The following is a 13,272-nucleotide window of genomic DNA, read 5'->3' as shown; positions in this document are numbered from 1 at the left end:
GTTGAGTAACAATTGAATTGTAGGGGTTGTGACCCCATATGCATGACATTGTTTTACCATAGTTTACCATTGAATTGTTTTACATTGTTGTACTCATCCTCGCAATGGGGAGTGTATGAATTGGTAAATCTCCACATATATAGTACTCTAAGTAATATGCTGACAAGATGTTGAACCCCTTTTTTTTTCTTTTCTTTTGGTTTATTTTCATCAAAACACCACACATGTTCTTTAAAATTGATAAAGGTTGCACACATATAACATATTACTAGTCTATTTGATTACATTTCAGTGCATGCAATTCTAGGCCCACTTCATGAACATGTGGTTCAATAAAATCTATCAGCAATCCTATATGCTCCGCCTGGAGTCCCGGAAGCAGTAATGTACAATGCCAGTTCCAAGGACCACGTAAATCCTAAGTCGAACTTGCTAGCCAGAAGTTTTAATCCAGCAAATGAGTTAAAATCTTAGGTCTTTCTTGCTATAAAGAGTCACGGTCTCGGTAAATACTATGAAGATGAATAGCACCACCATATGTGTCCCCAATAACGAGGAGTAGCTCTAGAGACATATTTTATAAAAACACATAAACAAACTCAAAATCGTTAGGGTATCTATAAATTTTAGATTAAGCTAATTTTTTGTAAATATGATCTCCTAACAATTCCAAACATTTTCACAAATAATAAAAAAAATAAAAAATTATAAACTTGTCAAATATCTTATTAAAAAAGGTGAAAATGAACGGTCCACAATTAGACAAATTTTTTAATTTGTTGACTACACTTGGTAAATTTATAAATTTTTTATTTTTTCGATTATTTATGACAATGTTTAGAATATTTAAGAGATCATATCTACAAAAAAAATTAGCCTAATCTAAAACTTATAAATGTCCTAACGATTTTGAGTTTGTTTACGTGTTTTTAAAATATATGTCTCTAGATCGTCTCCCGAAAAATGTATGTGTTATGTAGCTTGGCTTACCCCGGCTAAATTAGGAGATGTGTAGTTGAGTGGTTCAATACCATTGTGGCCATCCTTGGTTTGAGTCCAGTTGGTTATGTATTCAGTATGTGTGTGTTCTATGCTGTGTAGTCTGTACCTCTTCATGGTTAGATACTTTAGATGGTTTGAATTTGTTGAACAAGGTTTCCAATTCGAATGTTTCGGTTTGGCTTGGGGTTGTAAAACAAATGTCGGTCGATATACTACAGTATTTCATTTTTTTTACCGGTGTTTGGTTGATTTTTCTGATGGCAGATATCATAATATATTGTAAAATTTCGTTTTGTTCCATGTTTTTCAGTTTACGTAATAAAAATCAGGGATAAACCAGTTTATGTAATTTCAAATCTTCGTTATTTAGCTTTGAGCATCGATGTTTTAAGAAAAATTTGGGCGATATTGTAAAATATCACCCATTTGGTAAGCCCGCATTTGGTTCTACGGTTCTACCTGGATCTTCTATGGATGAGAGAGAATTGAGCTTTTAGTTTGTCAAAATCCCAAAGTATTAATGCAAAGCTGCCACAGGTGTTTATCTTTATTACAAGGAGAGAAAACCTTATTCTCATTATTCATAAGAGTTACAGATTACAACTAACAGAAAGATCTTTCGAAGAAATTTATTGGCAAACAAGCCATTTAGACGCTACTCCTTATATTGGAACTGTAGCCACTTTGATCATCAAAATATTTATTCCAAAGCATAACACCTCCATACTTAGCAGAAGTCCTAATAGCTGGGAGGACTTGAGAGGTTAACACATTTGCAGGAATGAAACCACTTCCTGCTGCACCAGTAGCAGCAGGTAGACCCATGAAAATCTTGGTAGCCGGAATTGTGGAAGTCCATCGGTTCCACGAGTTTATGAGGTTCCCAGTGTTACCAGAACTGTATTGACACTGAGGATTGTTGTAAAACTGCACCCATACATAATCGAACAAACCAGTATTAAGCGCTTGGCCTAAATGTGCATCAGGAAAGGGACACTGTGGAGCTGCGGTCAAGTAAACCTTTCTAGCCGGCGTGCTAAATGCCGATAAGTACCTAGCAAGTATATCCCAGTTTTGTGTAGAGCCCAATTCAATGTCAAAATCTATTCCATCCAACCTTGCATTCCCAAGGGGGCGCGATGTAGACGTACCCCCTAAGAAATTGTTCCACAAGTAATCAGCAACTTGTCTCGCGTCCGCTGCAGAGGCGATTGAGTAAGTGCCTCTGCCGCCTCCAAGGGAAAGCATTACCTTAATTCCGCGGCTTTGACAACTTCGAATACCGTCGCTAGTGATGGCGCAACCATTATTTGAGGGGTTACAATGACCAGCCAAATTGATCTGTGGGGTTTGACCATTTCCAAATACGTTGAGGAAAGCTATGTTAACATAAGCATATTTCCCTGTTGCACATGTTGATGCTAAAGTACCTTCGTTGCCATTTTGGCCCCAATAGATTGCAATGTCACCTGCAAGAGAGGTGCTGACAAGTGTGAAAAGCAATATTAAGGAGAGCAATGGAGATAGCGGTGAGTTTTGGCAAGTCATGTTGGGCTTCTGAGTCGATATTGGAAGGGGCCTTCTTCTTATATATATGTTTAAATTCGTGAACTATATCGACGTTTAGTGTGCTTTCGCTATCGTTTACTAGTCAATGTATTACAAGTCTATCTGCTTTTTCTAGCACGACCTTAGGAGGTTATTCAAACCTTGCGCCGGTCTTCACTCTTTAGCTTTTTGGAATAAAAAACTATAAAATCAATTAAATTCTAAATTAAATCGATTAATTTCAGCCACACAATTGATAAATATATATATAATTAATCATAAATATTACTAAAATACCATTTTATTGGTTCGGATTCATATTGGTTCTGTGAATGACAAACCCGGAACCAAACTAATATCTTATCGGTTCGGGTTCGGTTTTGGATCGGTGGAGCACAACCCAAATTATTAAAACTCAAACCGTTTTTTATTGGTTTGGTTTGATTCGGGTCGGTTATCGAAACCCATTGACTTGTATGAACCATGAAGCACCTTTTAAAGAGCGACATTGTGAACCCCTTTACAAAGTTTACAGCATATAAGAGCATTCCCAATCCAGGACTATGGAGGGAAGATGTTTCACCGTTTTTGGAAAAAACTCTTGCCCAATGCAAAGGGTGACAAAGTGTGTGTGTAAGTGTGTGTGTTTTTTTTTTTTTTTTTGGACGAGATGTTTTATTTTGTCGTGTGTGTGTGTGTGTGTGTGTGTGTGTGTTTTTTTTTTTTTTCGGTTTTTTTTAATGTTTCATTTTGTCACCAGCGTGTTTTCGGTTTTTAAACTTTCGGGATGTTTCATTTTCGTCGCTTTTTTCGATTTTTACCTTCAGACGGAATCAAACATTCCATCCGAGATTCAAACTCACATTTGCATTGGACATCCTCACCTTGTTGCCTACATGGAGGTGAAAAACTCTTGCTTGCATTGGGAATGCTCTAATGGTAGGTTTATTCTTCTTTGTCAAAATCTCACTTGTGAGTTGTAAGTTGTGATATTGTTTACATTTTACACCTAGAGTCATGGATAAGCTTGACACCGAAACAAAGTCGTGATTGTTGGCATAGTCACACAATCAAAAAAATTAGGATAGGCTGCTTTTGGTAGAGTTGATCTCCTCACTTTAGATAATGATATCTTCAAAACAGTCAAATTATTTTGAAATTTATATCCATACCAAACCATATCGATCTACAAGTAACGAGTGGTGCTTTTGAAATTTGTTCTTAGTGTTTGCATATCTATATAACAAAGAAGGGAAGTGTGGGCCAAACACCCCAATCCCTAACTTTTAGATTTTGTTTATGATGTGGCATCCAAGAGTGTTAATGGGTTCTAATATATATGGGGGGTGTGCTCATAGTGGTCAACAAGTGTGGCTGGGCTTTTTTGGGACTGGGTTTCAGTTGCAATTCAGATGGGTTTCTGCTGGGCTTTTGTGGGACTAGACTTCAATTGCAATTTTTTAAAAATCAATGCCGTATAGACTGGATTTTTCCTTGCCCTACGGCAAGGGCATTATACTAGTCATTGATAAAGACACACTCATACAAAACAAACACAGTAACACACACACCTTTGAATAGTTCATGACAACTTAAGCGTCATATAAGGGTGTGTCCACATTGCAAGATGCAACAATGTCAATTGAAACTTTGAAAGGAAAGAAAAGACAATTTGAAAGGAAAGAAAAGACAAGAAGTCAAAAATAAATGAATATATTAATTTTCTATTACTTCCATGATTTTTTTTTTCTAAAGATATATATACTTCCATGCTTATTAGGAAAGCATTAGAAAGTGAAGTAAGGATTAAACTTGGGATGTCCATATTGCCTGAAACCCGAACAAAATACCCGCATCGAATTCTGCCTAAACCCGACAAAACCCAAACCCAAACCCAAACTAAAACCAAAATACATAGGGTAGGGTTTAGTCACACTCTCTAAACCCGGACCAACCCTAGCCCGACCCGATAATTTAGCCCTAAACCCATTAAAAGTGCTAAAAAAACCTGAAACCGAACCTGGGCCAAAATCAAACCACAAATCCGGTTTCAATTGCATACTACTAATCTCATATAAAAGAATGAATTAGATAAATATTTAGATTATGATCTCATTCATGTTTACAATGATGAGTTATTTAATATATTAGATTATGAAAAAATTTATGTCGTGATTTCCAATTTTTTTCAAGAATTACTGCGTGATCATGTGTCTATAGTTCATTCAGGAGTCCATCTATTTTTTAAATCATATCAAATAATTATGTCCGAGTATAAGTGATAATTACTTCCAAGTTCATTAAAAGTTTTATTTTGTTTGAAGGATTGATGGATAGCCGAAGAAGGAATAAAATGTAGATATATATTTCAAATAAAGTTTCTTATTGTCTTCTTTCTTCATTTATACCGGGCTTTATCCTACCCAAAACCCAAACCCGAGCCGATGGGTACCCGAAATATAGGATTAGGATAGGGTTTGGTCACACTTCTCAACAAAATACCCGACTCTGAACTCGACCCGTTGAAAACCGGTCTGAGTTTGGGTAACCCGATACCCGTTTAAAACCCGAAAAGTCAGGTTCGGGCCGGGCCGGGTACCCATTTGGACATCCCTAGATTAAACCACGTCAGTATGATGTCTTACTTAATTGATCTTTTAATTTTAATTTTATACTTTTGAGTTGCATGCTGACAAATCAAGTAGAGCTACATGTATTTGAACTTTGAACTACTATATTCTTTTCACATCCAAGCAGAAATTACACTGGGCGTAAGTTGTTCTTCGCTTGCTTCTCTTGTTGTGCTCAAGGTTAAGGATCAATGTAGCTTAGTTAATTTATTTATTTCTTGCACTTGTAACTAGTAGTTTAGGTGACTTTGTCTTATCATAATTTAACCTCCTCTAATGATCATAATACTCTTATAGAGGAATGTAACTTGCAAGCTTCTTGCGTTGTTTTAATGAAACAGATAGGAATTTGCCTAAACCCCAATACTACTCTGTGAGATGCCTCAAAACATGGCCATAACAACATATATACAGGCATACAACAATTGAATGTCAACCAGCAGAAGCCGAGATTTCGCATTGAATTTTGCCTTGCCCAAAATATTTTAAAGAATTAAACACCAGGCCAACTTAAGTGTTTGTCGAGTTGCAGGGACAATCGCACTAATCTGTTGATCATTTTGGGGCGGCGCGTGTATGCATTCACCAACACGCTCTACATATTATTTTTCTCAAAAAAGACAAAATTGTCAAATTCACTTACTTTAGCAAGTCATTAGTCCTGAACTACATTATGTGGAATAATCAAATTATTCTTAATCATGACATATTCCATAGTAGATAGATAAAAACATATGTTCGTGACATATGAATAATTAACTACAACTTCTTTTGTAGTTATACTCTAGTGTTATATTACTTATATGAGAGTCGTTAGCAATCATAGTATCGCAGGCATAAGATGACAATAATTAGAAGTTTAGAACCATACGATCAAACAATTAAAGGAATCTAAAACTATATTTCTAGAGCATTAGACCTAATTCAAGCAAACCTAAATGGTATCTCGCAGTAACAGCTTTCGAGTTGTTGGGCGACAAGTTTTTTAAAAAGCTATAAATATGATAGAGATGCAAATTAAGCAACAAAACCTTTTGCATTCTTCACCTTGCACACAAACACCGAGCTTTTGCCTAACTTTGGGAACAATGTCTAGCCATGCATGTAATGTTCTATTCTATTTTCTTCTTTCTTCTTCTCACTCGAGCTCCTACAAACACTTTTAGGGAGCAAGAGCTCTGCAAGCGGCTCGTGCTCTATTATCATGATATCATGTTTAATGGTGCAAATGCCGCCAATGCCACATCAACAGTAGCTGGTAATGCAACACAACTTGGTAAATTCAAGTTTGGTATGTTGGTTGTGTTTGATGGTCCTATGGCCACAGACAACAATCTTCTGTCTCCTCTAGTTGCAAGAGCTCAAGGATTCTACTTCTATGATATGAACACTACATATAATGTTTGGTTTGGATACATAATGATATTCAATTCAACCGAGTATAAAGGAACCATAAACATTATGGGTGCTGATATGATGGAAGAACCGACTAGGGATCTCTCAGTTGTTGGTGGTACAGGAGATTTTTTCATGACAAGGGGTATTGCGACCTTTCGAACTGATATATTTCAGGGGTTTGATTACTTTCGCGTACAGATGGACATCAAGCTATATGAATGCTACTAGAATAAAGCAAGTATAAGAGCATCTCTAAATGGTAGTATAACTTATGTTTTTCTTCAAATTTGAAGGAAAAGTTCGAAATTTCTCGGAATTCCATCTCTAGGTGGCCTCAAATCCGGTCGCATCACCTACTTGTTCGCATTCTTGTTCGCAAATTTGGCAATTTGGATGCAGATGCGGAGCGACATTGGTAATGTCGCGCGCCATTACAAATGTCGCCCCCAATTTTTATTTTTTTTTACTTTGACTAGCACCACGCGCCAGTGGTATTGTCGCGCGCCACTACTAATGTTGCGTGGGGTTTTTTTTTTTGGAATGGTTGCGCGCCACTCCTTATGTCGCATGAATTGTTTTGGAATTGTACATGCGACACTCCAACTGTCGCGCGATAGTGGTAATGTCGTGTGGGTTGTTTTTTGCTAATGAAATTTGCGACCACCTAGAGATGGTCGAAATTTGCGACCAGATTCTTCAAATTTGAAGAGTATACTACCACCACCTAGAGATCCTCTAAGACCGTCTTTCATTCGGTCATAATAAACTTGCGAGTTAGACCCTGTTGAGATACTTAGAAGACGTGTTAGTGTGGAAATTTACAAGTGATCGATTGGTAGGAGTGTCTAAGCATACGTATATCATACAATGTATGAACGAAAATAAGCTGACTTAGAGCATCTTTAGGAGAGAAACCAAAAAAACACCAAATTTTTTAACCAAACCAAATACCAAACCAAAAAAACACCAACCAACTTCAAATATTCGACATTAAATGACACGGTTTTGGATAAACTGCACCATATAGCCCACGCGACTTTCTCAAAATTGCGCCACTAAAACCAATCTTAAAGGCCCAAGCCCACGTGGTTTTTCAAAAACCGCCCGATGTACTTTCTTCTTTTTTCTCTTCCCAAATCTCTCGCGCGGTTTTCATAAAACCGCGTGATTGAAGCCCACACTCTAGCCCAAGCCCATGCGGTGTTGGAAAAACCGTGTGAGAGATTTGATACAACACCAAAGCTTGAACCAAATTTTGGCTGATTGGTGTTTGGTTTGGTATTTTTTTGGTGTTTTCATCAACATGTGACTCTCCTGAAGATGAAAAAACACCAAATTGTTGATGCTAGGAAAGTATCTCTCCTAAAGATGCTCTTAGCTTATATGTATGTGAAGTAGTAAGGAACATGTTGTATGTTGGAGTTATCCCTCACATGAGGATGAGGATGAAGGAGAGAAATAGTACAGTTTGTGTGAATAAAGTCTGAGCGCGCATGCGCTCAGATTGGTCGTGACCAAGGCACGCCCGCGCCCGCACCCTTGCTGTGAAAAAGAAGATAGTTTTTTTCAGCCTCTCACGAAACAAAGTTATTGGACTTTTAAGTTTGAGGGAAATAAGAGAGCGCGCACGCGCTCGATTTTGCCTTATCGAGAGCGCGCCCGCGCTCATGCTTAAACTTGTCAGTTTCTATTTCTACGGTAACCACAAAATTGCAAGTTTAGTATAAAAACAGAAGTTAGGTTTTGGAAAACCAAGTCTTGAATAGAAACCCAATTTTCAGAGCAATCAAAATTGAGAGAAAACCCTTGCAAAGAGAAAAGCTTGTAAGGAGTGATCTAGTAAGGTGGAGAGGCTTGAGATGAGTGATTGTAATCTTCATTCCCATACTTATAAAAGGATTAGCTCTTGTGGAAGTAGGCATCATTAGTCGAACCACGTTATATCTTGTGTTGTGGTATGCTTTATTTTCTTTGCATTATTATTACTTGTTGGTTGTAGTGAAAGTTTAGATTTTTTTTTTTGTCTAGAATAGTAATTTGTCCAAGTGCAAGTTATCTTAGTGGGGATCGATTGGTATCAGTTTTTCCCAACGAGTGGTATCAAAGTCAGGTTGGATTAAGCCCAACAAGGTTGTTATCCAAATCTTGCCCATAAGGTGTTTGATTAAATTCCTGAAAGGTGGTTTGAGTTGAAATAGCTTGTAGAGATGGACCATTCTGTAAACACTCGCATGACTAGTCTAAATAGAGCTAACTACACTATTTGGAAAGCCAAGATGGAAGAGTTGCTCTATTGCAAAGACTTGGCACAATCCATTGAGAATGGATGAGTAAAACCAGACGCAATAGTGGTGGCTGAATGGACTAAGCTTGATAGAAAAGCAATTGGGTACATTCGACAGTGGATTGTCGACAATGTCTTCTACCATGTATCCCAAGAGGCTACTGCTTTTGGCTTGTGAAAGAAACTCAAAGACCTTTATGAGAAGAAGTTGGCTGGAAACAAGGTATTGCTTATTAAGAAATTTGCTAACACGAAGTACAAAGAAGGTTCTTCAATGTCTGGGCATCTTAATGAAGTACAGAATAGCATCAATCAGTTGCACTTGATAAAGATTAATATGGGTGACGAAGTTGAAGCTTTGTTCCTATTGAACTCTCTACCCGACAATTGGGAGACGTTAGCAGTTTCTCTTAATAGAGCCGCTAAGGATGGAATCATTTCCATATATAGAGATGGCTACCGGAGCATTGTTGAATGAGGAAACAAGAAGGGGTTCACAAAGCAGCTCCTCTCACTCAGAGATCTTTGTCACAGAGAAGCGGGGGAGAGGTAAGAGCAGAAAACCATCTCATTCTAGAGGTGATGATAGAAGTAAATCTATGGGTGAAACTAGAACTCCTAAGGCAGAGAGACAATGTTACTATTGTGCCACCAAGGGTCACTTCAGGTATGAGTATAGAATACTAAAAAGGGATGAGAAGAATAATTGTGTACATGAAGACATGGTAAAGAGAAACGAAAGCACATGAACAGATACTACCGCACTAGTCGTAGATGATCTAGTGGGAATTGTGTCAGATTGTGGTGAGTGTTGTGTTAGTACCTCATGCCAGGATACCGAGTGGGTGATAGATACATGAGCATCTTATCACGTCACACCGCACAGGGGATTCTTCACTACCTACAGCTGTGGTGAATTTGGTGAGGTAAATATGGGTAACAGTAGCGTCTCAAAGATTGTAGGCATTGGGAATGTTCATGTAGAAACCAATGTCGGCTACACCTTGACACTCAAGGATGTAAGACATGTCCTTGACATTCGGCTAAGCCTAATTTCCACTGTGAAGTTAGATGATGATGGCTTTCAAAACTCGTTTGGTAATGGGGTATGGAAACAGAACAGAGATTCCATTATAGTAGCCAAAGGGAAGAAAACTTGCTCGCTTTACAAGACACAGGCTAGTTTGTATAAAGCAGAGTTAAATGTGGCACAAGAAGAAGCTTCCTCCGAACTATGGCATAATAGACTGTGTCATATGGGAGAAAAAGGCATGGAAGTTCTTGCCAAGCAAAAGACCTTACCAAACATCAAAGGTACGCATTTAAATAGATGTACTCACTGTTTGGTAGGAAAGCAACACAGGGTGTCTTTCCAAAGATTCCCCTCTCACAGAAAGGACAATGTCCTTGAGCTAGTACACACAGACTTATGTGGTCCTATGAAAGTAAAGTCCCACGGGGGAGCTTTGTACTTCTTGACTTTCATTGATGATGCATCAAGAAAGATAAGGGCATATAGTCTGAAGACCAAGAATGAAGTACTTGGCGTGTTTAAGACTTTCCATAGCATGGTGGAAAGAGAGACAGAGAAGTCTTTGAAGTGTATTCGCTCAGATAATGGGGGTGAGTACGACATTAGGCCATTTGAAGAGTATTGCAAGAGTCATGGGATTGGTCATGAGCAGACCGTTCCCAAGACTCCACAACACAATGGTATAGCTAAGAGGATGAACCAGACTATTGTAGATTGGATGAGATGTATGTTGTCTCACTCTAAGTTACCTAGAAGTTACTAGGTAGAAGCAATGTGTACAGCCGTACATGTGATCAATTTATCGCCTTCGAAGCCTCTGAATAGTGATTATCCAGAGAGAGTATGGTCAGGCAGAGATGTTGACTATGGATACTTGAGGGTATTTGTGTGCAGGGTATTTGTTCATATTCCCAAGGATCAGATATCCAAGCTTGATGACAAAGCTAAGCAGTTCATTTTTCTAGGTTATGGGGATGAGAAGTTTGGCTACAAACTTTATGATCCGATTAACAAGAAGGTAATCTGAAGTTGAGATGTTGTGTTCTTGGAAGACCAAACTATAGCAGACTTTGAGGATGGTGAGAAGCTAGAAGCTTTCACTAATGATCTTGTTGATTAAGAACCAGAAGTTCCTACTGTGGAACGTGCAGAAGGCATTAAGAATGCAGATAACTATGGGTTTGAAGCTCATGATGATGATCTTATTGCTCATGATGAGATAGAATCTATTGATATAGAATATGCAGATAAAGTGCATGAACCACCACCTAAGCAAGCAGAAGTGCATCCTCATGAGGCACAAGAAGATGGGGCAAGGAGGTCAGACAGAGAGAGACAAGCTTCAACTAGATATCCACCATATATGTATGTTTTACTATCTGATGGTGGAGAACCTATGTATTATCAAAAGGCTCTTGAAGGTATAGATAAAGAGAAGTGATTGAAGGACACGCATAATGAGTTGGATTCTTTGCATAAGAATCACACTTATGACTTAGTTGAGAAACCAAAAGGAAGAAAAGTTCTCAAGAATAAGTAGATCTTCAAAGTCAAGCATGAGGAGAATAATCCACAACCATGGCACAAAACTCGCCTTGTTGTGAAGGGATTCGGTCAAAGGAAAGGTATTGACTTTGAATAAATTTTCTCTCCTGTAATTAAGATGACTTCTATCAAGGTGGTATTATGTCTAACCGCAATTATGAACCTAGAGGTTGAGCAACTAGATGTCAAAACAACTTTTCTTTATGGAGACCTCGAAGAAGATGTCTACATGGACCAGCCATAGGGGTTTGAGGTCAAAGGCAAGGAGCACCTAGTATGCAAGCTGATAAATAGTTTGTATGGGTTGAAGCAGCTACCGAGACAGTGGTACATAAAGTTTGATTCTTTTATGGTGAAGCATGGCTACATGAAGTCCGCTTCTGATCATTATGTGTTTGTTCAGAAATTTCCAGATGGGGATTTCATAGTGCTCTTGTTGTATGTGGATGATATGTTGATAGTTGGCCAGAACATCAACAAGATATCCAAACTGAAGAAAAACTTGAGTAAGTCCTTTGAGATGAAGGGTTTGGGTCAAGCAAAGCAAATACTTGGTATGCGGATCACTCGTGACAGAAAAAGTGGGGAGTTGTGGCTTTTTCAAGAAAGTTACATTGAGAAGGTGTTGAAGAGATTCAACATGGATCAAGCGAAACCAGTCAGTTGTCTGTTTGGTGGCCAGTTCTGCATGACCAAAGATATATATCCAAAAGGTGAGCATGAGTAGAGTCAAATGGAAAAGATTGCTTATGCATCCGCAATGGGCAACTTGATGTATGCAATGGTGTGTACAATACCGGATATTGCTTTCGCCGTTGGTGTTGTAAGCCGTTTTCTATCAAATTCGAGTAAAGAGCATTGGGAAGGTGTTAAGTGGATATTGAGATATCTCAAGGGCACTTCCAAGGTGTGTTTGTGTTTTGGTGGAAGTAAGACCTTGCTTGAAGGCTACACTGATGCAAATATGGCAAGTGATGTTGACTCTATGAAGTCCACCTCCGGTTATCTTTTTACTTTTGTAAAGGGAACAGTTTCTTGGCAATCTAAGTTGCAAAAGTGTGTTGCCCTCTCCACTACAGAAGCTGAGTATATTGCAACCACTGAGTGTTGCAAAGAGATGATATAGATGAAGAGGCTCTTCGATGAACTAGGGCTAAAGTAGAAACAGTTTGTAGTTCTATGCAAGGCCCAAAATATCGATATCGGTTAATATATCGGTGTACCCAAAAACCGAGATATATCGGATATATCAGATATATCGAATATATCGGTTTTTTTGGTGACCAGTCCAAACTATTTAAAATATCGGAAATATCGGATATATCGGAAATATAATATCGGAAATATCGGATTTATATTTAAAAATGGTCAAAAAGTCAACCGATATATATCGATTATATCGGAAATATCGATTATATCGGCGATATAAAGTTTCATATCGGAAATTCCGATATATCTCGGAAAAAAAGGGGTTCAATATTCGGTGGATATATATCAGAAATATTGATATCGGTGTACCAATTTACCGAGATATATCGGCGAGATATCGGATATCTCGACGATATTTTGGGCCATGGTTCTATGTGACAGTCAGAGCGCCATCCATTTGAGCAAGAATCCGAGTTTTTATTCTAGATCAAAGCACATACATGTGTGTTATCATTGGATTAGAGAAGTTCTCGAAGACAAGCATTTGTGCATTAAGAAGATCCATACCGACAAGAACGGGTCGGATATGATAAACAAAGTTACTGGACTTTTGAGTTGGAGGAAAATAAGAGAGCGCGCACGCGCTCAATTTTGCCAACGGAGAACGCTCCCGCGCTCATGCC

The 13,272-nt window shown here is 38.2% G+C and overlaps 2 protein-coding genes across 2 annotated transcripts; one reads left to right on the top strand and one right to left on the bottom strand.

Moving 5' to 3' along the window:
• Nucleotides 1–1,519: 1,519 nt before the first annotated feature.
• Nucleotides 1,520–2,579, bottom strand: LOC147516550 (acidic endochitinase-like). The gene has a single exon (XM_086589096.1). The coding sequence runs from the start codon at nucleotides 2,548–2,550 to the stop codon at nucleotides 1,651–1,653; it is 900 nt and encodes a 299-aa protein (XP_086445222.1). The 5' UTR covers nucleotides 2,551–2,579; the 3' UTR covers nucleotides 1,520–1,650.
• A 3,699-nt stretch (nucleotides 2,580–6,278) lies between these two features.
• On the top strand, nucleotides 6,279–7,027 carry LOC147516549 (dirigent protein 6-like). The gene has a single exon (XM_086593310.1). The coding sequence runs from the start codon at nucleotides 6,279–6,281 to the stop codon at nucleotides 6,804–6,806; it is 528 nt and encodes a 175-aa protein (XP_086449436.1). The 3' UTR covers nucleotides 6,807–7,027.
• Nucleotides 7,028–13,272: the final 6,245 nt, after the last annotated feature.

The sequence above is a fragment of the Coptis chinensis genome, chromosome 2 (genome assembly GCF_015680905.1).
Source record: "Coptis chinensis isolate HL-2020 chromosome 2, ASM1568090v1, whole genome shotgun sequence".
In the NCBI taxonomy this organism is placed as follows: domain Eukaryota; kingdom Viridiplantae; phylum Streptophyta; class Magnoliopsida; order Ranunculales; family Ranunculaceae; genus Coptis; species Coptis chinensis.
Note: the sequence above shows the minus strand (reverse complement) of the source record. Positions and strands in the feature narration are given on the sequence as shown.

Excerpts from the sequence above, each read along its gene's own strand:
- LOC147516550 (XM_086589096.1), bottom strand. The coding sequence starts at position 2,550 with ATGACTTGCCAAAACTCACCGCTATCTCCATTGCTCTCCTTAATATTG.
- LOC147516549 (XM_086593310.1), top strand. The coding sequence starts at position 6,279 with ATGCATGTAATGTTCTATTCTATTTTCTTCTTTCTTCTTCTCACTCGA.